Below are 23,768 nucleotides of genomic sequence, written 5' to 3'. Positions count from 1 at the left end.
AAGGAGAGGAGACGCATGTAAACTTCCTCCAAAACAAATGCGGCTTTAACCCTCGATTGGTACAGTATTTTTGTTTTCTTTTAGTTATGATTTACTTGTCAACTTCAGTATCACAAACTGCACCAACATAGAAATTTGATGCATTTGAATCCACTTGCGTTTGATGCTGAATTTTTTATTTTGCATGAAATAATGGTAAAACAAGTTATCCATGATCGTTGTATTATCCACTATTTTATACCCGATCATTACACAAATGAAACTGCACACTGTGCATGGGCGACTTTATCGAGCTGTTCTCTTGAACGTAATCCAGATATGGCATAATGAGGCAGCATGTTAGTGAGAGGAGGTGGGGAGATCAAACCTCCCTCCCATCAACTGTGTGAGCATGTGCATTCATGTGTGTGTAGCCAACTCGTTGTGCAGACCCTCCCGGTCCAGTCTGTAGTTGGGTTCTGCAGCGTAACCTGTAGGAGGGTGCACGACAGTGAAAAGCATGAAAAGTGGGAACAGGCAGCTCAGAGGACGAGTGAGAGCAAGGTGCGCACCTAGCAGCTGAAGACCGAGGGTGAGCACTGATAACAAGCCTTTTTGTACACTTCATGCACTGTTTGCGTTAACTCTTGTTCCCAACTTGTTGAATTTAATGTTGAATGACAGTGGAAGTTTTAGCAACTGTTGGGATTAAATAAATGGTGACTTTTAGATTCTAGTTGTTGGGATGGTTTTAATTAGGTGGTGGACTCTGGTTTGTGTCATAAATCATCAGCCTTAAAACCGGATCTTTAGTGGTGGATTACCTGATATAGCTTTTTGTTTTATATTTATCAACACTGTTAAATGAATAGAGAGTTTTAAATGCAATGCCATTTTCTCTTGTAAAATGTCACATCAGATTAAATCAGTAATTTATTCAACTGAATTCATGCACGGCAGCAAAACATTTGTGGTGCAGGAATTTCCATATGAACGCATCCATATGTTTTACAACAGGTTGACTAACCAAAATGTTATTTATTGACAGTGTATGTGAAGCACATGGTTTAATTAAGGTCTGCTGTAGCCTGTGTAGAAATGGATGAACACAGGGTAAATTGGCACATGATCACAGATGAGGTTTTATGGCTGGTCGACGTAAAACTTTTATTGCAAGTTCAGCAGAAATAAACTAGTTGTTGACCGTTAAATACAGCAAGTGATTCAGTTTGATAGACGGCATGCACACTTACATAGAAACACAGTGAACGTTTGCTCCAGTTGAAATGGACAAATCTTGCTGTAGATCTCTTGTGGGACCCTAATGCATGGCATGCAGAAAGCGTAAGAACAGCAGAGCCACTCTTGATTTTATTTTTATTTTTTGGTAATTGATTCAGTTTCTGCAATTCCCATCCGCTTTTATTTCCTGTAGCAATCTGCAGCCAGCCACGGTATGTCATGGTGCCTCAATGGCAGTCATGAGGCTTCTCGGTCTGAGGAATGTTTACATTTATATCTTTGCATATTTGACCATTATGGTGCAGGTCTTCTGCTCCTAATCCTGAGTCAACATCTGGATCTGGAATCTGACGCTGAGAACTGGGAACTGTAACTGGCGCGTTTAGTGGGACGTATGCGTACAAAAAGTCCAACTCGGAGGCAAGGTTAGGTATGTTTTTTGACCTGCACTTGAGGAGGTCAGGCAGCAGTGTGGTGCTAGGCCAGAACAATTGGTTGTTTCTTTTACAGATATTTCCCGAGGAAAATGTGGCTTAAAACTCAATGAGATGTTGGGTCACATTTCCGCAGAACAATGCAGCTTTTGAGCTCAATGTAGACAAATCAAACGAGCTATGTCAAATGATGTCGCAAAGTGAGGTCAGTAGCATTTTTATATGGTGGGTCATCAACCACTGAGATTATGTGCTTGAACTCACAATTTCTCCACCAATGGCAATGTACTCAACAGTGTAGACAACATAGGGTCTGTGTAATTTAGTATAAAATGTCATGACAATTTTTTTTTCTGCATAGCCAGTTGCTCTAAGTTTCATCCACTGCCTCATAGAGTAGAGGATCAGAAGAGTTGGCAGATAAGCAAGATACACGCAGTTCAATTTTTAATGTCAATTTAATAATTTTTAACTCATTTACACTAAAACGTTACCGTTTTAGTTTTAGTGTAAATGAGAGAGAACCCACTCATGATGATGGGAAAAATTGGCACGTGTGTTGTGACAACTTCTGCACACGGTAATGCTTACAAGTGCAGAAATTCTACTCTGTTGTACGTGTCGGGTTTGCAGTATAAAGAAGCATTAATGAATGCCAAATCACACAGCAATGCTCAGCAGCAGTGCCTCTCGTTTTCTGAAATTTGAAGTTTTTTCATTTAGGTTTGGGAGCGGAGCTTTGGCTAGCAGATAGTGTTTCAATAAATCTAACAGATAGCTGAAGAGATGATGACAACCGTTGGCCCGGCAGACATTTTAAATGGAAGTTCTTCAATCGACTGTCATATACAGTATTCAAGAGCAAGTCTTATCCCTCAACCAGATGTTTGTATGTCTTTATCTGTGGCTCAGCCGAACTTTCACCACATACTCGAAGGTTTGTGATTGTAAATGATTTAACGATTACGATTTGTGACATTTTTCAAGCAGATGGGTGCGGTCACGCCTCACACCAAGGGATAATCAGTCCGAATAGTCTGACTTTGATCAGAAGAATACTCAAATAAGTCCCATTTCTTGGTATGCGTCTACCCTGAATAAAAGACAAAACTTGACGAAGTTGTGCTATCAGTATCATGAGACGAGTTTATTTATATATTCATGTTTTGGAATGATACCACTCACCACAATGTAGCGGTAACTGAAGATACAAGCTTTCTTCACCATAGCGCCATCTGCTGAATTGAGTGGGCCACTGCCCCACTTGCCCCACTGACTGAGACACCATCCAATGCTAAAGCAACCAGAGTGGCTTACAATGGTCTTGTTTGAATGAAGCTGTGAGACATGAGAACTTGTCCCACTGCCCCCATTCGGTCTGCCATCCTGCTCCTCGGTGCTGGTGGGAATGTAGCACCAGTGTGATGCTCCTGACCGCCTTCTGAGTTTAGGATATAAAGACAGGTCAAGGTGAGCTTGTCCTCAGAAAGAAAATATGATCTTGCCAACATGTCAATATCGAGATGTCCACTATATGATTCGATGTCATCCAACTCTGAAGGGAGGCAATGGACACATTGTTAGATCGTACTGTATATGGAGGCTCTCATTCCTTCTTTGAAAAAGCTTCTGTTCACCTTTGCATTTAAGACCATTTGACTTGGTTGACTTTTCTGCCAAGGTCCACTGTTCTGTGGAGATCAGCCATAGTTGACTATGGCTGATCTCCACAACAACAATATAAAGGAGTGTGTAATATGATGGTTTTGTGATTTTTTTAAAATAACATTTTTACAAAAATCAAATCAATTCCAGTTTTAGTTGCGTGTGAAACCTTTGGAATTGCCTGTTTTTCATCAAAAAGTGGTCATAAAATGTGGCACTGTATCGACAGTAAGTCAGAGCAACAGAAAAAAAACAGTTTTCTTTAAAGTAGTAGTTCATAATTCACTTTTCATCTTTTAACTCAATAATGTTTGCCACAGTATCATTTTTTTCTTTACGTGCCCACTTGCCGCTTCATCAATGTCAAAAGTAAATTAATCACATTATTTGAGTAAAATAAATACTTTTCAAAGACCGTAATTTCATCAGTTGAGATAATTAAATCATTCGATGTCATCCAACTCTGAAAGGAGGCAATGGACACATTGTTAGAACGTACTGTATATGAAGGCAATCAAAACGATTGAAAATGTCATGCACCAGTCATACTCACCCGATTCATGTTGTGTCCTTTCGCAACTTGAGGCGAAGACCTTTTGGTGCCCCAGCAGTCAAAACACAGGGAAATGACGCACTCGGGAAAATACTCCAAATGCAACTAGGAACATATCCAAAATCCTTTGATGTCTTATTCTTCAATAAAGAAGTGTATCTTTCAATATCATCATGTCTACACGGATACATTACCTGCTCATCCATGCCAGAAGTCATAGTGGTGGAATTCATAACTTGAAGCCGTAGCATCTGTGGAGTAGAATGTGAAAGAATTTCAGCACTTGGCAAAGCTGGACATTGGAAAGCTGTGTTTAGTCACTGAAATCCCATTACAGGTGCTAAGGAGCAGTTAAATATGGCTTTGAATATTGATGGCAAGTACAGTCGCTCGTCAGGCCACATTAATAAGACCCGCTGCCTTGTTGAGTCTGCAGTCGTGACTTAAACTACACATGGTGGACTGAATGAGACACTATTTGTTTTCCTGATGTCTGTGCAAAATAAGTTCAGCTGTATTTGTGTGCTTCTTATATGTCATTCATTGATATCAGCAGATGCTCTGTAAACCACACCGCTATTTGGCCCATAGGACTAACTCTTTTGTCTCTTGTTTTCATTCAAGGCACCTCTGTTCCTTGCGGGAATTACAGGCCGGAATGTCAGCTGTTAGATTACAACTTCCCACACACAAATCACATGTTGTTAAAACCTCGTTGTTCAGCTTTCTTTTAGGTTACATATCATTTTGGAGAAGAATAAAAAATAGTGTCCTGAAAACAAAAGTACACACGCATGCATCCATGTACTTACTGGTAATTGCATTAGGCACACTAATGGGATCCAGTCATATGATTGGCTTGGCCATTTACACTCACTGTCAGTGTAGCATGCCCTCCCGAACCAGGATGAAACATTTACTGATGATTTTTGCCGTTCATTTGTGAGCAACATATTCCATAACCGTGGCCTAATCACCGAAGAGCTGATAAACATTGCGAAACACATCCAGATAATTAAACATAGTTCACGTTCTACACTAAATAATTTACAAATACAAATGCTCATAGGCATAAAATTATTACACAAAACACACCTCTTCGGAAGTGCTGTCAGTGTAAACATTATCGTTTAAATATGACTTCGTAACAAACTCTGGCCATACTTAAGTTGTCAAGTTACTTTTTTGCAAACCGCGCTAAACAGGAAGCGCCAAACAGGAAATAACAATTTTAGATGCAAATAAAAATAAAATCACTACCGCTGTGACAAAAATGATTATGGTTATTTACAGTCTGAAATGTATTAAATATGTATTAAATATTTGGCAGTAATATGTTAACTATTTTAGTTGTATTTGTGTCACTCAAAAATGAGCATTATTGCCTTTGTCACAGAGACATTTTTGATGCAACTCTTGTACTGTAATTGGATCTCACTCTATCTATCTAATCTAAAGATGTGGTTGTTTCGTGTACACCCATGCCAACCAACAACACACACAATAATTCTACATTAAATGCAAGACATTTGCAATGTAGGATAAATAAATCGGATACAATGCATACCGACAGGCCGGAAGTTTCCTTTCCAGATTCTCATGCTTCCTGTCTCGTGTCTCTCACTGCCTTAGGTTATTCGGAGGGAACCATGTGCAGTTCCCTGAGTCCCAAACATCCAAGCAGCCCTGGCTTGACAGACATGCAACAATACCACCAGTGGCTGGCCAGTCGACATGAAGCCAGTTTGTTGCCCATGAAGGAAGACCTCGCACTCTGGCTCACCAATATGCTGGGTGAGTGCAAATTGTGCAACACGCCCCCACCCCCAAGTCACTTTCAGATTACCAGGTGAAAATGCAAGTGCATTGACTTAAAAATATCCCACCCTCAAATACCCGTAAAATCAACACTTCCAGTTGTATTACTATAAATTGAAGTAAAGCTGAACCACTAGTCTTTACATAATTTCCTCTAGATTTACCTTAATTGAATAAATGGGCATCATTACAGCTCAGGAATAATGCAGTGCCAGTGGTGAGGAGTACTGGAAGTGCAGCAGCAGGCTTACTATTGTCTCATAAATCACCGCGTGTCCTCTTGTTAAACAGCAACGCACTGACAAAACAAAAGCATGAATTACATAGTGGCTCTAATTTCATTTAAATCGGCTAAGTGCGTATACGTTTAAGTAATTCGAGTAGACTTGACAAACAATGAGTAGGCTGAGTTTGTGTATTATATGAAACATGAAACAATTAATTCCTGTCACGTTTATGTGTAACATCATTCAGTATGTGAGCATACATTGGGAAAGTCAGCAAAGTTGTTGTTTTGTAACATACTTTCGATATGATTACCACTACCCACATAATGGAAATGGCGTTAGATTTTTCATTTTTTAAAGATTGCATTGGCTATAGCATAAACATGAAGCGGCTAATGTATGTTCACATTTGTTTTTATGGCTAATTTTAGCTATTGTGGTTTTTAAGCAGCTGCGTTGTGGTCTGGAAATCACGGCATATGTTGTGTGCAAGGTTAAAAAGATAGATAGATAGATTTCATCCTTGCATGCTCTTCGCTTGTGGATGGGCATACATGTGAACTTCTCTCACCGCCTGGTATCTCTGCAGGTGTATTGGAACCAGCTGAGCTCGAAGCAGCCATTAGGGTTGTCATTAAATAAATGGTGTTATTAGTTTAAGCTGTCTTCTCGAGGTTGAGTACATCCAAAGCTCCTCAAGGGGCTGTTATGCTAAGCAGAGTTTAGGTGGGAGGAGAAGTATGGAAAAAGTCTACCGTTTGAGTAGGAGGAGGACACTCGTTTGTATTGATGAGTCATGTGGTAATGGGAGACAAAGCCATTTATCGGACCGAGGAGCCAAAATGAAATACTTCTTCGAAGTCTCTCTGGAATAAATTGTCATCGCACAGCAGAAGTTGAAGGGAGCATGTGCGTATGCTGTAAGTCAGGAGCTCACTGAGTATTTCTCAAGATTGCAATCTCTTTTTCTGAGCGCAATACAACATTTGGAACTCATTAAATGCTGTGAACCCCCAGACCCCTCCTGCTATAAGAAACAGAAAGGCATGAAAAAAAAATCTCCAGTTTCTTTCCACAGGCACCCCATTGCCACCACCTCCTATTTCACGATGATCTCACTGAGAAAGAATGAACCGCTGGAAGTCAGTTAATTGGACACCACATTTTGATGACCAATCTGCAGTATCTCTATTTAGCTTGCAGCATAATTAGATTAACTGTACAGGTACACAATTCCACTTTGCTTTGACTTATGTCGTAATGAAGCAACTTTTCTAAGTTGTAACATAGTGAACATTTGCAGGCTCAACCAGGCATCTCATCTCCAAAGCCGTTTCTTGCATCACAATCTACTTCCGCTGGGAACTGACTGGATATTTCATAACTAACCAGATTTAGTGATGGATTTCCTGTGCTAAATCCTCCCTATTTTTTAAATGTATTTATATGTCCCTTGATCAGGTCTGGAAATCACCGCTGAAAGGTTCATGGAACGCTTAGACAACGGCTTCCTGCTGTGCCAGCTGGCTGAGACGCTGCAGGAGGTGTTCAGGCAAAATAGTGGAGACCTGCCTGCTCTCAACAACAGAAAGGTAGTTTAAAAAAATGGCGGCTGTCACTACTATATTAATCTGCTATGATAATGACGATGCTAATACAGAGGTGAAAGATCTGACTGAGATGACAAGATAGGAATCACCAGTATTTTTTTTAAATCCAGATTTGTGAAGCATTTTTTGTCTTTCTCGCAAAACTGTTACTATATTAGCTTAGCAGACAAATTAACCCCCCCCCCCCCACACACACACACACATGTCGTGAGTTCACACTCCCTTTTCTAATCTAATTGATTCAAGACAGATTGCTTCAGGACAGCAGCAGTCAGGGTTTATTGACTCCCATAAGGACGAACACAGATATATGCTATTAGGTTTCACTCAATCAGCTCAAGAGAAGCTTCTCTTGTAGAATCTCTTGCTGAAAGAGGTAGTCAACCCCCCACAATTTTCTTTACAATAATTAGATCTATGCAGCCCTCCTAGTCTAAACATGGCGTTCTGATTGATATTTCGTTTGTGGAAAATGAGTTAAGCAGTAAAACGGCTTACCTGTTTTCTGAAGCTGAGCCATGATTTGTTGTTACCTGAGCCCTGAGACACTATGATGTGATTTTCGGTCAACAGTAAGTGGCAAAATGGCCGCACCCTGAGATGACTAAAAATGAATGGATTTTGCAGCTGAACTCATATTCCACAAATGCAATACTAATCATCTGTGTTGAGACTAGTGGAGGTGCATCGAACTCTTTATTGGACAGATCATTTTTGGATAGACTTTCTCTTTAATGGATGGTCATAGGAAAATGGTAGATTAAATTCTGTAATTTATTGAACGGTAATACATCTCAAGGGGCTCCTTGGTTGTACAGAACTTTGGACAAAGACTGGGATGAGGGATGGGGAAGGGATTTATTGGGCTATAACACAAAGACTAAGGAAGTTACTAATGCAGTGAGTTCATCTATACACAAAAGTCCATGAATCACAGAAAAGAAAAAGATTTATGACAGTTATTTGATTTTTTTTTTCAAAGGTCCATGGCAAGTTAGTTTGAAGGGCACAATTCGACATGATGCCTCCTGAGGCAAATCTGTCAAGATGCAAAATTAATACGATCCAAGACAAACAAAATAAAAGAATATCTGATGCATGTCAGCCATTTGTGATATTTGACCAGACATGTTGCACAAGAGTGATTATATGCTTCTGTCTGAGGAAGAAAAAAAAAAGAAAAATATCAGATGGAGTTTCTTTTTAGAGGGCAAATGGGAAGCACAAGACTCCTTTGTTGGCGCTTCAGTGTGAATTGTTGATATTTGCAGTGGACCACAGTTGTACTGATGACGGTGCGTCTCCTGATTCCGGCACAGATGTGAGGAAATGCTTGAGGTCAAGAGCGCAAGACGACACAAGTTCCTGCAATAGAGATGCTATTGAGCGCATTGAAGACTCATTTACCGGTAGTCGGTCTTATCAGACAAGCTTCATAAACTAGAAAGTTGATCACAAAAGTTTGCATTATGTTGTACAGGAAACTGTATCATAGTACTGTATCATATTGAGTGATTTTTAATGCGACCACATGAAGAGCAATGAGGCACAGAGGATCAATGACATCAGCTGAGCCTGCTTCAGACATTGTCCACGATACTCATCATTTAAGTCAAATGGTGCTTCATCAGCTCGTCGCGGACTTGGACTGAATGTAATACTGTACTTGACACCACAAGTAAGCAAATGTCCATCTGTGTTCATGCTGCTTAACAATCCCATACTTGGTGGGACTAAGTGATTCCAGCTGAGATAAATGATCACGTACTCTTATGTGGTTGCTGTCTCGCCATCTTCCCCTTGTGTCTTGCTTTCATATCATGGAAATGGAGGATGATATGTCTTTCGTCTTGTAATAGCACAATGGGGTATGCTCGACGTAACCACATCATTATCTTGTGAATGTTATTGCTGTCTCAGGGGCTGAAGCTTGAGTCTGTACAGATGTGATGGTAGAAGTGATTGGAATATACCTCAGTTCCTAGCTCCAGCAAGCATAATAGCACAAGTGTGAGAGGCATTGTTTGATCACGTTGAGTTTACAGAATTTCCCCAAAACTGGACTATTGATTTCCATGAAACTTATGTGGATGAGTGGCAACGTTTCTAAAATTAGCATGTTAGCTTGGACCTTGCCAAGCGCTCCAAGTTTGTGTGGCCCTCTTCCAAAATTAAGTGCCCACCTTTGACCGAGATCAGTGGATCTTAACCTGTGTTCGATTAAACCCCAGGGGTTCGACGGAGCCTCTGCCATTGAGTGTAAGACATACGCGGCTCAACATGTTAATTAGTTGTAGTGACACGCCTGCTTGGCCATCATTGGCTGCAGATGATCACATGACATTGCTTGTCCAAACAGTGCTCTGGGAAATTGGATTGGATTGGATAAAACTTTCTTGTCAAATGTACTGTATGTGTAACATGTAACATACAGCACAGATGAATTTTCTTCCCACTCAACATAAAACAAGAGGAGCCGCTGCGGGTGTCCGCGCCGCGATCAAAAGAAAAGTTAACATAAAAATGACAAAATAATACAAAACAACACATGAGACACAGACAATTGTGCAATCTTAACCACTTTCCTGCATACTTTGTTGTCTGAAGCAGTTATAGATGAAAGAGGAGCGAGTCAAAGTGTCCTTTTCACCAGTGGATCAAAGATGTCATGCTACAATGTGCACGCGTCTGCTACAAGCTAAGCTTGAAAGCAACAAGAAGCTGTAGCATCCATTAACGAAAATGAGAGATTGTCTCTCTTCTCCTGTCCAATGTAAGTCCGCTTCAATTCCAAGCCGCGACTCCCAGTTCCACATACGCATCGGCACTCTGCGCTGACGCTCCTTTCTTCTCATCGTCGGCTCCTCAATCCATGCATCCATCCATTTGTCACGTTTACAAGAAAAACACTTTAAAGTCAACAGTAAAGGTGTGAGGAACAGAGAAAGACATCGCAGAAAGAAAAACACAGATTGTTAGTTCACACATCAAATGAAATAATGGCCACAATTATTTTTCCAGGAAAGCAATCGGACTTTACATGGATGGACAGTAAAGACCTCCAGACAAAAACAGCTCAAGGAGAGCCTGGACAGAAAAGAAAAATACCCACAAAGACTGCATATTTCCAGTATGATGTCATCGCACCTTTTCTCGTAGCACAGACGCACATATCCTGTATAAAACCACAGTAAGGCGCATAAATCTCCCCAAAGAGATCATGTGGGGGGCTGTGATGCATGAGGATGTCATCTGATCTCCAATCATACCGAACCTGGTAAAGTAGCCCCGCTATTCTGACCTGCCATCTCCCATATTGATATGTGTGCAAAAAGCTCCTCCATCCTGGGATGAAACAAGAGCCTCTCAGCAAACGGAGAAAATGGAAATGGTGGTGAGAAAGGTTTTGGTACATGGCCATGTTGCTCCGGTGTGCTACGGGTTTTACGCACACGTCTTCATGAATGATCCTTTTGATTAGGATTCATCTGTTTACGTCTCAAGCAGGTTATTCCTAACCGGAGGATCCCATGCCGGCGGACTGCTCCGTCTGGCTCTTTCTTTGCCCGGGACAACACAGCCAACTTTCTGTCTTGGTGTCGTGAAGTTGGAGTCGGGGAAACATGTTTGTTTGAGTCTGAGGGTTTAGGTGAGTGCACGCTTTTATGGATTTGCTTGTACAGTACTTGTACTGAGCTTCTGTGGAAAGAGCATCCTGTGGTCATAATAACACAGGCAACCAGTGAACAGACCTCATGTGAAAAATATTTCCCAAATGAAACACCTTTAAAATTATTCTGAAATGTGCAGTTGCCTGGCAGAAAGACCACATAAGAAAATAAAATGAAACATTTCCTCGAAATAATAAAGAGTGAAGGTATGTCTTACGTTTACAAGAAACATGTTTTCTGGTAACATGGTTGTCATGTGGTAATATGACGTTACAGCAATCTGATTAGATTTTTTTGTATTTCTGGCAGTGCCATGAGGTGTTTTATTTTTTTTTAACGACCATGATCCAGGACTAAAATAGTTTTTATTCCTTGCAGTTAGTTTTGATTTAATGTGACTCTACATTTTTTTAGAACGGGTTCATATTACACACACACACACACACACACACATTTAGTTTTAGTATTAGTTTTTTTTGTTTTAATATGAGGACTATAAGACACCACTTTTTCCTAAAACATTTAACTCTGTGACATTGAATGTGACTTATTTATACATTTTTAATGACGAGCTGCAAGCCATTAATAGATTTACCGATAGTCTCACCACATCTGACCAATGAAATTAATACGTTTGAAGACTTTTCTCTGGCCTTGGTGGTGGCCTGTGCTCACGATTTGCCGTTCTTGGCAATACTGGCATGCACACACCATTAAAACAATCGTAATACTATTAAAAACAAGTGTTTTCTGGCATGCATATTAATATTAGTGTGAATGCTTGGCTCTCAGCTTTCACAGTACAAACAAAAACGCAGGCAGAAGAATGTCAGAAAAGTAGGCCAAGACTATGCAAATGTTTTCCTCAGCCAAGAGGAGGCACAGTTCTCCTTCCTGCTCATGTTATCTCAGTATTCTGTGTTGTGTTAGAAGGATAGCTTGCGTCAATGTCTGTGATGAAATGCAGTCAGATGTACAACATGTGAGCCTTGAAGTCTCACAACTACCAAGAATGTTTATGTACCGGTAATCGTCAGTTCCTCACAAATAGCTGCTGCACCGCAGCTAAGCAATGCTAATTATTTTTGAAGGCCACATTTCACACTTATTGAGCCATCAGCTCAGTGAACGCCCTCATAACACTGAGCAGCTGACAACTGTGTCTTTGTTTTTTACTTCCTTCTTTCCTTGAAAGGAATTTGTCAGTTCAACAATACCAGGTTTGCTTCCATGCAATGGACATCGTTTGTGTAATGTATGTTGTGGTGTGAGTCACATGCAGTGGCGTAGTGTGGACCAGCAAGCCCCCAACCCGACTGGTAGCTTACCCTAGCAGTATATTACATAGTTGGTTACAATGAAAAAGTACCTTATCAGCCAACCAAAACAAAAATGTGTTCTGGTGCCACACTATCACTCTCACTCTTGATGTTCTTACATCAGGTCACTTTCATAATGGAGCACTTTGACATTTGAATTGCTTTTTCTTTGACCTCATGCTTTTCACTCTCGCTTGCAAAACCTCAAGTCCGCCAAATAAATACAAGGTGGCCTGACAGATTACAGTAGTCACACTTGCATGTCACATCATCCAACTGTTTGTCCATTTATGCACATAATGCAAAAAGGGAGAAAAATGACAGCTTCAATAATGAAATCCGTTAGGAGAACTTAGCGTGAAGGGGGGGGGGGGGGGGGGGGTAGGAAGATTTTTGTTTTCATTATCACTTTTGTTTACAATGAATCCTCCCACCCCCATTTAAAATTTTTGAGGATCTGAAACCTTCAAAACCCAAACCCCTATCCACACAACTCGCTACATGGACTACATACACTGTCTGCTGTAATTTTGTATCGACTTCAATTTAAAACAATCCTCATTTTGTTCAGTTTTAAAATGCATGAGATGCCATGTGAGCAGAATGGCTCAAAAGATGCAACGTTAGCCTACTGGTCCGTTAACAATTAGGCAGTCGTATTTGTAATCATTCACATTGATTTGAACTTTCATCATTATCATGAACTCATCTTGGAATGGATTTTCTATACTGGATTTAAAAGGTAGTGACATTTGAATAGGGTTCAACTGTTGGCATGTGAGCACATTCCCCCGAAACTAACATTATTGGTTTGCGCATGTTAGCATGATGGTGACAACTTTTGATTTTAGCTACCATTGTGTGTTATTTGTATGTGCTCCTTAGCACTTTTTATTCATCTTCATTCACTGCTTGTTACTCTTAGTCAGGATGATATATTTTCTAATAACCACAAACTAACACTGCATTTTTTTCTTAAGTTCTTCACAAGCAGCCTCGAGAAGTCTGCCTCTGTCTGTTGGAGTTGGGCCGGATAGCATCCAGGTACTGTTTAATTTTTTATATGCATTCTTCACCAACTGAGTCTTTACAAAAATGTTAATGCTATTTTGTTCGGGCATTTTTTAAAATATACAGTTCATGTAAACATTTGGCTGATCAGCAAAATACATACCTTTGATTAATCACTGAGACTGAACCCTTCCACAGGTACAATGTGGAGCCCCCCGGCCTTATAAAACTGGAGAAAGAGATTGAACAAGAAGAGAAAGCACCTCTACAACCGCCGTCGCCTGCATCCCCAGTGCAGCCCCTCCCTCCATCGCCCTCATCGTCACCCTCCCTGTCTCCCTCCCCATCGCCGACTCCTCCCAAAGTCACCTCGAGCAAGAAGAGCACTGGGAAACTGCTGGACGATGCTGTAATTAAGCAATTGTGCTGGTGGCCTCAAAAGGCAAACATGCATAACCCATGTGTGTATGCGGTTTACAGGTAAGACATATTGCTGACGACCCCCCCTGCAGATGTCCCAATAAATTCCATGTGGAGAGGCACTCACAAGGCCGATACCGTGTTGGGGAAAAAACACTCTTTATACGAGTGAGTATATGCCACCATGTCATATGGCTTCATCACTTCAATTAACTTTTCATATCTCAAGAACCATTTGTAAAAATAGTTACCGCGATTCTTAATCTCTGAATTTATCTAGACCTCATATAAATGAGTGACGCAACATAATATACTTCTTAATGCCACCACTATAATGTAGCAGTTATAGAACCCATCACTACAATACAAAAAAACACAATGTTCCACGTATGTCATTTGGAACAGTTCAGAATCACTATTTATCGAATAACAGGACAAAAAAGAACACATTTATCGTATGTCATTGCTTCTTATAGTGTTAGTATGATGTTTGTGAGTATGATGCACCCATCAAGTTTTCTGATGGTGCACTTGTAATAGATCTCTGTTAGTGTACCTAATGCTGTGGCCAACGAGTGTATGTTGATACTGTGTGACGCACACTCTGGAATGAACGTCATCCATTGTGCAAAGAGCCTGCTGTTCTCATTGACTGGAAATGCTATTCAGTCAAATTTCCATCCCCAACCAAGCATAATGGTGAGTCATTGGCTATAAAGACAAAATAGGAGCCATGCATTCCCAAAGTTATGACCGAAATAATTCCTTTCAAAATATTTGATCAAGTATCATTCATTGACGGTCAGGATCTACTCTTCCAGGAAATCTTACTCAACTTTCATGAGTGGAGAAAGAGGAGATACATTCTCCAGTTAGTAGAGATTCGATTCGTGTATTGTCAGACCCCTTGGGATGGTGGTTACTTGGCAACCCACAACCTGGATTCACACGTCAGAGGCTCCACACAGAGGATTTACTCTTGGCTGTCGTCTACTGTCAGCATATCATCGAGCAGCTTCCCAATTCAAATTGTAATACAATCGCATAACGGGTTTGAGCAAAAGATGCTGTTTTGCTTTTAAAAACGGTTACGTCACTTTATGTCATCAAAGTCTTGACAGCTAGAAGAGCGCGACATGTTGCGTAAGCTCTGTTTCATCATTTTCTTTTAAATGACAGAATACCTTAATCTTGATGGCTTGGTTACTGAGCAACCAAGGACAGGTGGTGAAGAGCTTACTCTGCCTTTGTTCACCCCAGTGTACTTGTCAAGTCGTTTTTATTTCTATAGTCTGGAATCAATTTGCCTTGTCTCACAAGGCCCCACAAACATACCCACATCATCTTTTACGGAAAAGGGCATTGTTCAGGCCAGAGAGAAATGTCATGGAGGCACACCTGTCAACCTCGGCTAATAGCTGCCCTTATAAATGATTACGATTCCCCTTACAAAGTAACAAAAACCCGTACAACGGCTTACCGCACATGCGCACATCATGCTTTATCAATCCGACCGTACGCAGCGATGAAAAAAAATATACAATTGAGGATTACTTTTGCTGGTTTGCCATGACAATAGTAGCGATCGACGATGGCATTGTCGTTGACTACCAGCAGGTGAGACGATCTGGATTTGAGCCAAAATGGTCTTTATGAGATCGGTTCACGATTGTTCCCCCCCGAAAAAAGTTCTAATACGCCGTACGTGATTTGAAATGATTAAAAAAACATATAAAATACGGGGAAAACGTACAAGTTGACAGGTATGTGGAGGTACTGTAGTCCAACTATGTTTTCTGTCTTTCTCAGTGCATTGAATTGATTGCACCTGGACTGCTTTTTTTGTCTTTGAAGATGTTCCGCCTCTCTTCTGAGAAGGCTTCATCAGTTCATGCAACAAGGCTTGTTTAGGACTCCATCAACCTGGGTTTGTGTGGTGAGTTGGGTGGCGCAGTCCTTGCTTGCCAAGCCTTGTTGCATGAACTGATGACGTCCTGGATGAATGACAATATCAACAAGCATGTTTTCTGTCTGCACTCACTGGATATATATATGTATGTATATATACATATATATATATATGTATATATATATATATATAATTATTCATTCATTCATTCATTTTCCGATCCGCTTATCCTCATGAGGGTCGCAGGGTGTCCTGGAGCCTTTCCCAGCTGTCTTCGGCCAGTAGGCGGGGGACACTCTGAACCGGTTGCCAGCAATCACAGGGCACACAGAGACGAACAACCATCCACGCTCACACTCACACATAGGGACAATTTAGAGTGTTCAATCAGCCTGCCACGTATGTTTTTGGAATGTGGGAGGAAACCGGAGTACCCGGAGAAAACCCACTCAGGCCCGGGGGGAATATGCAAACTCCACACAGGGAGGCCGGAGCCGGAATCGAACCTGCACTTCTGCACTATGAGGCTGAACAGCAGTCGAACGCTGAACCACCTTGAAAGAGCAGACTTTCTAAATATATATATATATATCTCATTAGAATGTCCAAGGGTACCTAGTGTGCCTCATGAGTGAAGTCGCAGCTATACAAAGTGCGAGCTGCATCATTTGACCTGTGAATGTTACTCAGCCCTCACTAAAGATGCTTTCATCAAAATTCTGCAGAGAGTTGAACCGCCAGCAGCTGCTGTTACTAAAAAAAGAAAAAACTGCAAATATAATCATGAGGTGGCCATGGTGTGCAGGTCAGGCCTGTGAGACGCTTTTTGTTCCAAGAATAAAGGAGGTGGCTATAGTTCCAGTACCTCCTCACTGTTTGTGAGATGTGCTGTCAAATATACGCCTGAGGGCCCCTGTCCTTCGCCGCGCTGCCAGTCACACGAGCGCCGGTCGTGTCCCAAAGCGGCATGATTGAAACGCCTCAGCGACACGCAGCTCCATTAAATCCACAGTCACAAAGCCTGAAGGCCTGCTGCCGCTGATTGGAAGCACCGCCCTGCCAATGGCCTCTAGATTGATTCTTTTAAGAAGCTTATAAATGTTGCATGTTTGGGGCTGCGGGGCAGGAAGTCTCATATCGCAAACTGAGGCGACGATCTCACTTTGGATCCAACGAGCAAGGTTAGCATTTTTCTGTTAGGAAACAACAGCGTTTATAATAACCTGTGCAGTCTTTATTCTGAGGAGGACATTTTTTTGAAGCAGTTTGCTGTAGTGTCGGTGGAATGATGTATTAATGATGTAGCTGGTGAAATGCTTCCATTGTCAGGCACAAACGAGGAAGGCCTTGAACAGTGCTTTTGTCCCAGCCTCTATTTCTTCTACAATGTTGCCATGGTAGCCAAGGGTGAGAATGCACCCTCATATGGCAGAGGGGACGATTTGGAAGAAAAACTGAGTGGAAACAACAACAACCAGAGAACATGATCAATTGAAATCGTTCCTTAGGGTATGATTTCACATGAGAAATCGATTTACTCGTGACTGTAGAAAACAATGAATTGAGGTGAGAAGACTGACATTCACAACTTAAACTCTCATATATGTTTCATGAAATTGTATGATTTTATTCCCAGTAGTCTATTCTCTTTATTTAGTCATGTTTCTCTTGGCTACTCTGCTTCCAGTACTTCTATGTGGATTTTTTTTTTTCTCAGTCTGATTTCAGCTTCTATGTATTGCCATGTTAATCTAATCTGCCGGGGCCTTCAGAAGCAGTCGCGTCGGCCAATGTAACTTCATCTATATGAGCAATGGGACTATTTCGTGAACCCATCAGAATTCAAATTTGTCCTCACTGGCCCTCGATGAGATCAACATTTTGTCATCCTTTCATTGATCATCCAAACAAAACTTGCTACTGCCAAGTTCGACAAGCAAAACAAGTCTGTAGCAAGCTACACACACTATCGTCAACTCTGATGAGTATAATGCAGTTTTTAAAATATTTTCTGTTTTTGTCATGTTATTAGATTAATATTGTGTTTGTCTAAAATATCGATAGTCGTGGTATTAAGAGGTGGATTAAGTCAGGGAAGTGCAGCAAATGCACAGCCTGCCAATTCATAATGTTGAGTTTACTCTCAAAACTGTTGCCGCGAGTTCAAATTCCAACAGTACATCTCGTACAGTACATTTTTGTCGGATTTCTTCATGAGATGGAAGGAGTATTCTTTTTATTTCAATGAAAACATCCCCTCTGTATTGGCTTGCTGTCCGTGTTATTAGGCCGTGTGGAGGGGGCCAAAGCTCCCGTGCCTCAATTCAATAACCTAAAACATCAAAGTGATTCTCGTCTTCAAGCCAAATCCCCAATCAGGGAAATGCCAAGAATCCTCCTATATCTAATCCTGTTTACATATCCTCAGATGCTGCACAACAAGCATGTGATGGTGCGTGTGGGAGGAGGCTGGGAGACGTTTGAGAGCTACCTGCTCAAGCACGACCCGTGTCGAATGCTCCAAATCTCCCGTGTGGAAGGGAAGACATCCCCCATCGGCGGCAAAGGCCTCAGCATCAAGGACCTAACGCCTGACAGCTACCTGGTGGTGGCGGCCAACTATCGCAGCAAAAAGTCAACACAGGAGACTACACCATAATGAAGACTGTAGCTGTGAGACGTTCATGGAGAGACATTTAAAACTCACATCATTGCAATATAATGTGTCAACTGGCTATACATGCTGTACATTTCCTACCATAATATGATAACGAACTTATTTTTTTCTCACATTTTTCTTCTTTGTGCCTATAAGGGTGTACCTTTACTCTTAAAAACTGACTTTTTGAACTGTACGTAGGTACATTTATTTTTTCTGAATTTATGCAAGTGGACTTTCAATGCTTTCTTTCCGTTAACAAAAAGTGGAAACGTGGGGACCACATTAAAAATGCAACTGTGACACTTAAGCGAATGTTGATTTACAGAATTTAAAAAAAAAAAAAGAAGCCCAGCCTCAACTGGTTTATTATGGTGTTCACAGAGCACCCCCACATTTAGTATTAGTATAAACTCTTCAAAAATGTGTAAGATAAGAAAATAAGAGCACAGAATGCAACAGGATTGAATTTTTAGTCTAAAAATATTTATGCTCGTAGCATGTTGACACTACGCCTATTAATGTTATTTTAAAAATCAAACTAAATTAAAAGTTGGAAAATGAATGAATAGTCAGCTTCATCATAACGGGTTTCCATGCTCTCGCTTGTCTTTATTTGTTCTGCTTTGCTGCCCCCAAGAGGTAAAGAAATACAGTTCTTGTGCTCCTCGATGGTGCACACATCGAAGTTAGCTTTTAGTTAGTATAGTAAATACGTATCGAATTTAACAACTGGAAACAATGCCCCCCCCCCCCCATACGTGTAGGTTTCCTCGTTCAATTTTAAATAAGCGTCTAACTTTGAAGGGAGTAAAACGATCAAAAAGAAAGCCCAAGATGACCTTAGTAGCAGCCCATCGAATTATGACGCTTTACAACTCATGCCACTAATAATTTGTTTCATATTCTGAATGTACAGGAAACATCTGCATACAAAATCCACAGTCAATTCAGAAATATAACTTTATTGTAGCAAATTACATTGGCTTGATTATCTTTGCGACCAAATGCCGAAAGCGTTTAAAGATCAAGTCAAAGCTGTGAAAAATGCACTTACTGGTAGCTCAGTTAAATACCTTCATTAGTAATCCTTCACTTCTTCACAATATTCTATTCATATTGCAGTTTTCTGATAATTCAAGTGTACACTAACATTCAACTGTTCTTGGGGAAAAAAAGCCTACATATGGCAAAGCAGTTCTTAAAAAATTCAGCAGGTTAAACATGTGCCTCCCATATGTGAAATTCATGGCAGGCTGCTGCAAAGTGTAAGCGTGCTCAAAATAAGATTCGCAAGTGTAGTGTTAGATTTCATCATCATTGATGCAGCCGCAATAGGTTATTCACACTCCTGTTGCGACATTTGAAAGTCTGGCATCGTTTGCCTATCGTCACCTTCCAAAAAAAAATTTTTTTTTTTTAAAAAAAACAACCAAATTCTGATTATATTTACAACAAATTTTATTTCTGAGTTAGAAACGAATGATCTGTTTCAATCGCCGATTTTAGCAGAGGTGGCCCACATCATGAGATGTTTAAGGCAAAAAAAGTATTTGTCAAAATATGATTTTGGCCATTACTTAAAGAAGGTGACGATATGCAACTCGAATTTGCACTGAGTCGCCAAACATTAATTAGAATTTTCAAACTGTGAAAATGGGTTTAAACAGTGTCAAGAGTCTAAATCATGTTTGGAAAAGTCATATACAATGTTGTATAGTGAATATTGATACTCAGATTATTGTGTTAATGGAATTTATAACTAGTAAGTAGTAGTTAGTATAACTGGTTTAGCAACAGGGCTGCGGCTCTTGGTGTTCCTGCCCCAATTAAAGCTAACGGATCAGCATTGAGCACATTGAGCCATTTGTCTCAAACTCAGACCATCTCAGAAATCAATAGCTGTAGAAGTGGATAGCTGTTCACAACATCTCGCAGTGATCCCTCTGTGGTTTTGGACCTTTGCACTCACACTGTTTCAGCCCACCTGCCACTACAGAGCAACACACACAAACAAAAATAATTAATTTGAGTATAGTGCTTCATTTCAGTGGACAATGTGCTGCTCCTTCTGGTGTGCCAGCCTTTGCCAACTGAGGGCAGTAAAATACAGACATAAGGGTACGTATATGTCCATGGAGACAATCAGTCACTCAATAAGCCACAGTAAGATTAGTTGTTCTTTGCAGAGGATAAAGAAAACATGCCCGTAAACATTTTTATATTACCTGTGTTGAAGGGTCATAACACTGCTACCTTTTTTTGAAGAACTGTTCATCATCTGCCAAACTCCACCTTGCTGTGAACTCATTGAGTGATTGTTTGAAATGTGAAAATGATTCAATTACCCAGTTGCCTTTTAAGTCCATATTTCACTGTATGGCCAAAGTTGGTGAGTGTTGGTTTTTCATCAGGGTTCATTCAAGTTTGCAAAAACATTTGCAAACTGTTTTTCTTGTCGTCATCACATTTTGAAAGTTAATAAAAACACGTTTTACGACTGTTAAAACTATTTGTGAATGTCTGGCAAACGTCTGAGCTAGCTTGAACCAACCCTGACGGAAAAAAAATTACCAACATTAGCAAGCCTTCACTGCTCAGTGAGATACAGGCTAAAAATAGGCAATTTTTTTATATGATCTTTTCTTATTGTTTATCTTCAACGCAAACAAGCACAAAACGGCTTACCTTCAACCCGCCCCCACTGCCAGACACAGATGTACTCATCTTCTGTTTCTCAATCTCTTCTTGCTTTTTTCTTTTCCTTTCAACCGCTTCTGGGTTTTTAACACCCCTGTGTGCTGTCTGAGAAAGAACCAGGAATGTAAAATTGCAGGTTTTGCTTTGAACAAGAAAGTAAGAAATACATGAACAGTGCTAGGGTTGGATCCAAATAGCGTGCTATTTGGAAAACGACAACAACAATAACAAAATCAAGCAATAAGGGAGCATCACAACCAGCAAAGCGCCATACAGGAGAACTGCCAGAAAAGTATGACATTCAGAGACATGTTACACAAAAGATGTGCTGCATTGTGGGTGCTGCATTATGGGTGGGTTAGGATCCAGCATTTTTATTTGTGGTAGGAAGTGGGGATAGCAGTTTTTATTTTGCACAGTGCCAGAGTGAGCCTTTTTTCTCTCTTAGGGAGACCAAGGAAGATGTGGCAGATGAGGTAAGGAACAATCCAGAGTCACCTATTTGTACCCACTTACCTCACGGCTTTTGTGTGGCTCTTACGGGTGTGCAAGTGGCTTCTCTGGACAGTAAAACATTGCTCACTAAAGACCATCATAACTTCCTTTTTAAAAATGTATCAATCGACTTAAAGACATATGGCAGAGCTCTGCAAACAAATTCCTTTTTCACAATGTACTCATGATGTCTGTTTGCCAGTAAAAAGATTGGTTCAGAAATATCCTTCTCAAACATTTTAGCAGATTTCCTCAAATTAGTGGCCTCTGTTCTAAACAACACCGTGCGCTCAAATAAGTCCAACTTGACAGCCAGCATGTGGACAGGGGCTTCAAGCTGTTGTGGCCGCTTTAGAGTGCCTCGTTGTTGCAGCATTGAAAAGCAACAGAGGAAAAGCGATACAGAGAATGTAAAGCGGATATATATTTGCAGTTCAAACGTGTAGTTATTTGTTGGCATTAGAAATTTACAAGAAAAAGTAGCATGCATTTTTTCCAGGTCATAGTAGTTGTATTTGATTAACAAGTGACAATTTAGCAGGGTGTGGTTATAGACCAATCAATGGACACGCGAGCAGCATTTGACAGAGGTTTGAGTTTTCAAGATTTGATGCTTCATTTTATATACTTGGCATTCACTCAAATTTGGCAGGGTGTTTAATTACTCTCAACACCGGTGTGTCAAATTTAGAAGAGATTTATTTTCACCTTGCAGGGATGTTCAAGAAATAAATCAGCATTGCAACTTTAATTTACTATATACAGTATATATATATATATATATATATATACACATTTTTAAATCAGTAAATAGCTTGGTATGTACTTTTGAGAATATTATGCAACTTCAAGTACTCGTGCCTTTTCTAGACATTTTTACAGAGTTTGCTTGTTCTTGATAATACTGGTGTAGCCTGTGATTCTGATATTTATTGTTTTCAGCTTTTTAACTTTATGTATTTGATAACATATTGACCTGGATTCTCTTCTAAAAGTGAATTAAAATAAACTTGATGGCAGATTAAAACCCAAAAAGCGCCCAGAGCACCAAGAACAACCTGTCACTAAAACGTCACATGGCAGCTTCATGAAGGTGGGGTCATTTACTACGATTGCGGGGGTCTCTGCTGTGTATGAAAGCGTGAAAGTGTTTCTTTTCCAAACACACATTTTACCTCTTTTTGTCTTTTCTCTGCAGCCTCAGCTAACTGTCGCCTCCTCGTCTCCTGGAAACACGACAGAAGTCCTGAGCTTGACAAGTAAACAAACCCAAATTTGGTTAACCGAGCGATAGGCAGAGCATGCCAGTGTAATGCTAAACATGAACAAAATCTATCGGTAATATCAAGGCCTACTATCCCAGAGTATCAGCACAGACATTGTTTTCAAAAATGTTATTTGTCAGGGGTGGTTACATACTGGATCTGGAGTGTCAATAGCGTCGTCGACTGCCCCACCAAAGCAGGGTAAGCACATCCCCATTCTGCACTTTTAAGCAAAAGGCAACGTTGAAAATGAGAACTTGGCGTCTATCTCCTTTGTGCTGTCGCTAAAGCTGCCGTTAATACTCCCTGTGAATACGACCCTGTGAAATTGGTGGTCAAAAGAGAAGTAAGAGGCAGCTTCTACTCTTAAAGACTGTCCAGGCTACGTGCTGAGGCATGACGTCGACGTTAGCTTCGGTTCACATTAGCATTCAAACTCAAAAGCTAATACTGCGAAGCACAGCCCCGTCGGTGACGTATGCAAACCAGCCAGTGGATATACTGTACAGTACAGGTATTATTCTCTTCGCACCTCTTGTTCAGACACCGCTACATGTGGAAAGTAGTCTGTTAACGCCAAATTAAATGTCCTAGTGAGCTTTGGTGACAGTTTAACCCATAGACATCTATGTTTAGTCCAACGCAAGGCTAACCAAATGCACTGTGACATGTTCAAGAACAGTAAATCGTACGAACACTACCCTACCAATAACAACATATGTTGTGAAACAACATTTAACTCTGTTTTTCAAAGGAATTTATTTTTTTTGTTGTTGTCAAGAACATTTGTA

At 40.5% G+C, this 23,768-nt stretch overlaps 2 protein-coding genes and 1 long non-coding RNA gene across 5 annotated transcripts; 1 reads left to right on the top strand and 2 right to left on the bottom strand.

Moving 5' to 3' along the window:
- Positions 1-426: 426 nt before the first annotated feature.
- gas2a (growth arrest-specific 2a) lies at positions 427-19,006 on the top strand. The gene is made up of 8 exons (XM_086109365.1): positions 427-571; positions 5,506-5,667; positions 7,380-7,510; positions 11,033-11,177; positions 13,499-13,562; positions 13,728-13,938; positions 14,010-14,117; positions 18,287-19,006. Exons 2-8 carry the CDS (start codon positions 5,523-5,525, stop codon positions 18,515-18,517), a joined length of 1,035 nt encoding a protein of 344 aa, XP_085965491.1. The 5' UTR covers positions 427-571; positions 5,506-5,522; the 3' UTR covers positions 18,518-19,006.
- LOC147206307 (uncharacterized) lies at positions 3,024-4,116 on the bottom strand. Its single transcript, XR_015100721.1, has 3 exons — positions 4,068-4,116; positions 3,874-3,978; positions 3,024-3,096 (listed from the first exon to the last, which is right to left on the bottom strand). It is a non-coding gene; the product is annotated as an uncharacterized LOC147206307 (long non-coding RNA).
- A 456-nt stretch (positions 19,007-19,462) lies between the features above and the next one.
- svip (small VCP interacting protein) lies at positions 19,463-23,565 on the bottom strand. 3 transcript variants are annotated; one of them, XM_086109367.1, is made up of 5 exons: positions 23,132-23,556; positions 22,888-22,938; positions 21,734-21,777; positions 21,206-21,322; positions 19,463-20,510 (listed from the first exon to the last, which is right to left on the bottom strand). In XM_086109367.1, exons 1-4 carry the CDS (start codon positions 23,192-23,194, stop codon positions 21,241-21,243), a joined length of 240 nt encoding a protein of 79 aa, XP_085965493.1. In that variant the 5' UTR covers positions 23,195-23,556; the 3' UTR covers positions 19,463-20,510; positions 21,206-21,240. The 3 variants fall into 3 exon arrangements, with proteins under 3 accessions (XP_085965493.1, XP_085965492.1, XP_085965494.1); XM_086109366.1 differs by lacking the exon at positions 21,734-21,777 and having other exon boundaries at positions 23,132-23,525; XM_086109368.1 differs by lacking the exon at positions 19,463-20,510 and having other exon boundaries at positions 21,202-21,322; positions 23,132-23,565.
- Between the last annotated feature and the right edge of the window lie 203 nt (positions 23,566-23,768).

This window comes from Hippocampus guttulatus, chromosome 4, assembly GCF_054856545.1.
Source record: "Hippocampus guttulatus isolate MCC_2025c chromosome 4, RoL_Hgut_1.0, whole genome shotgun sequence".
Taxonomy (NCBI): domain Eukaryota; kingdom Metazoa; phylum Chordata; class Actinopteri; order Syngnathiformes; family Syngnathidae; genus Hippocampus; species Hippocampus guttulatus.
The sequence above is the reverse complement of the archived record's forward strand: the minus strand, read 5'-3'. Positions and strand labels throughout refer to the sequence as shown.

Excerpts from the sequence above, each read along its gene's own strand:
- gas2a (XM_086109365.1), top strand. The coding sequence starts at position 5,523 with ATGTGCAGTTCCCTGAGTCCCAAACATCCAAGCAGCCCTGGCTTGACA. Across the intron at positions 5,668-7,379 it reads CTGGCTCACCAATATGCTGG|GTCTGGAAATCACCGCTGAA; the intron begins GTGAGTGCAAAT and ends TCCCTTGATCAG. Across the intron at positions 7,511-11,032 it reads CTGCTCTCAACAACAGAAAG|CAGGTTATTCCTAACCGGAG; the intron begins GTAGTTTAAAAA and ends TTACGTCTCAAG.
- svip (XM_086109366.1), bottom strand. The coding sequence starts at position 23,194 with ATGGGGATGTGCTTACCCTGCTTTGGTGGGGCAGTCGACGACGCTATT. Across the intron at positions 22,939-23,131 it reads CTATTGACACTCCAGATCCA|GAGACGAGGAGGCGACAGTT; the intron begins GTATGTAACCAC and ends TCGTGTTTCCAG. Across the intron at positions 21,323-22,887 it reads CAGAGAAAAGACAAAAAGAG|ACAGCACACAGGGGTGTTAA; the intron begins GTAAAATGTGTG and ends GTTCTTTCTCAG.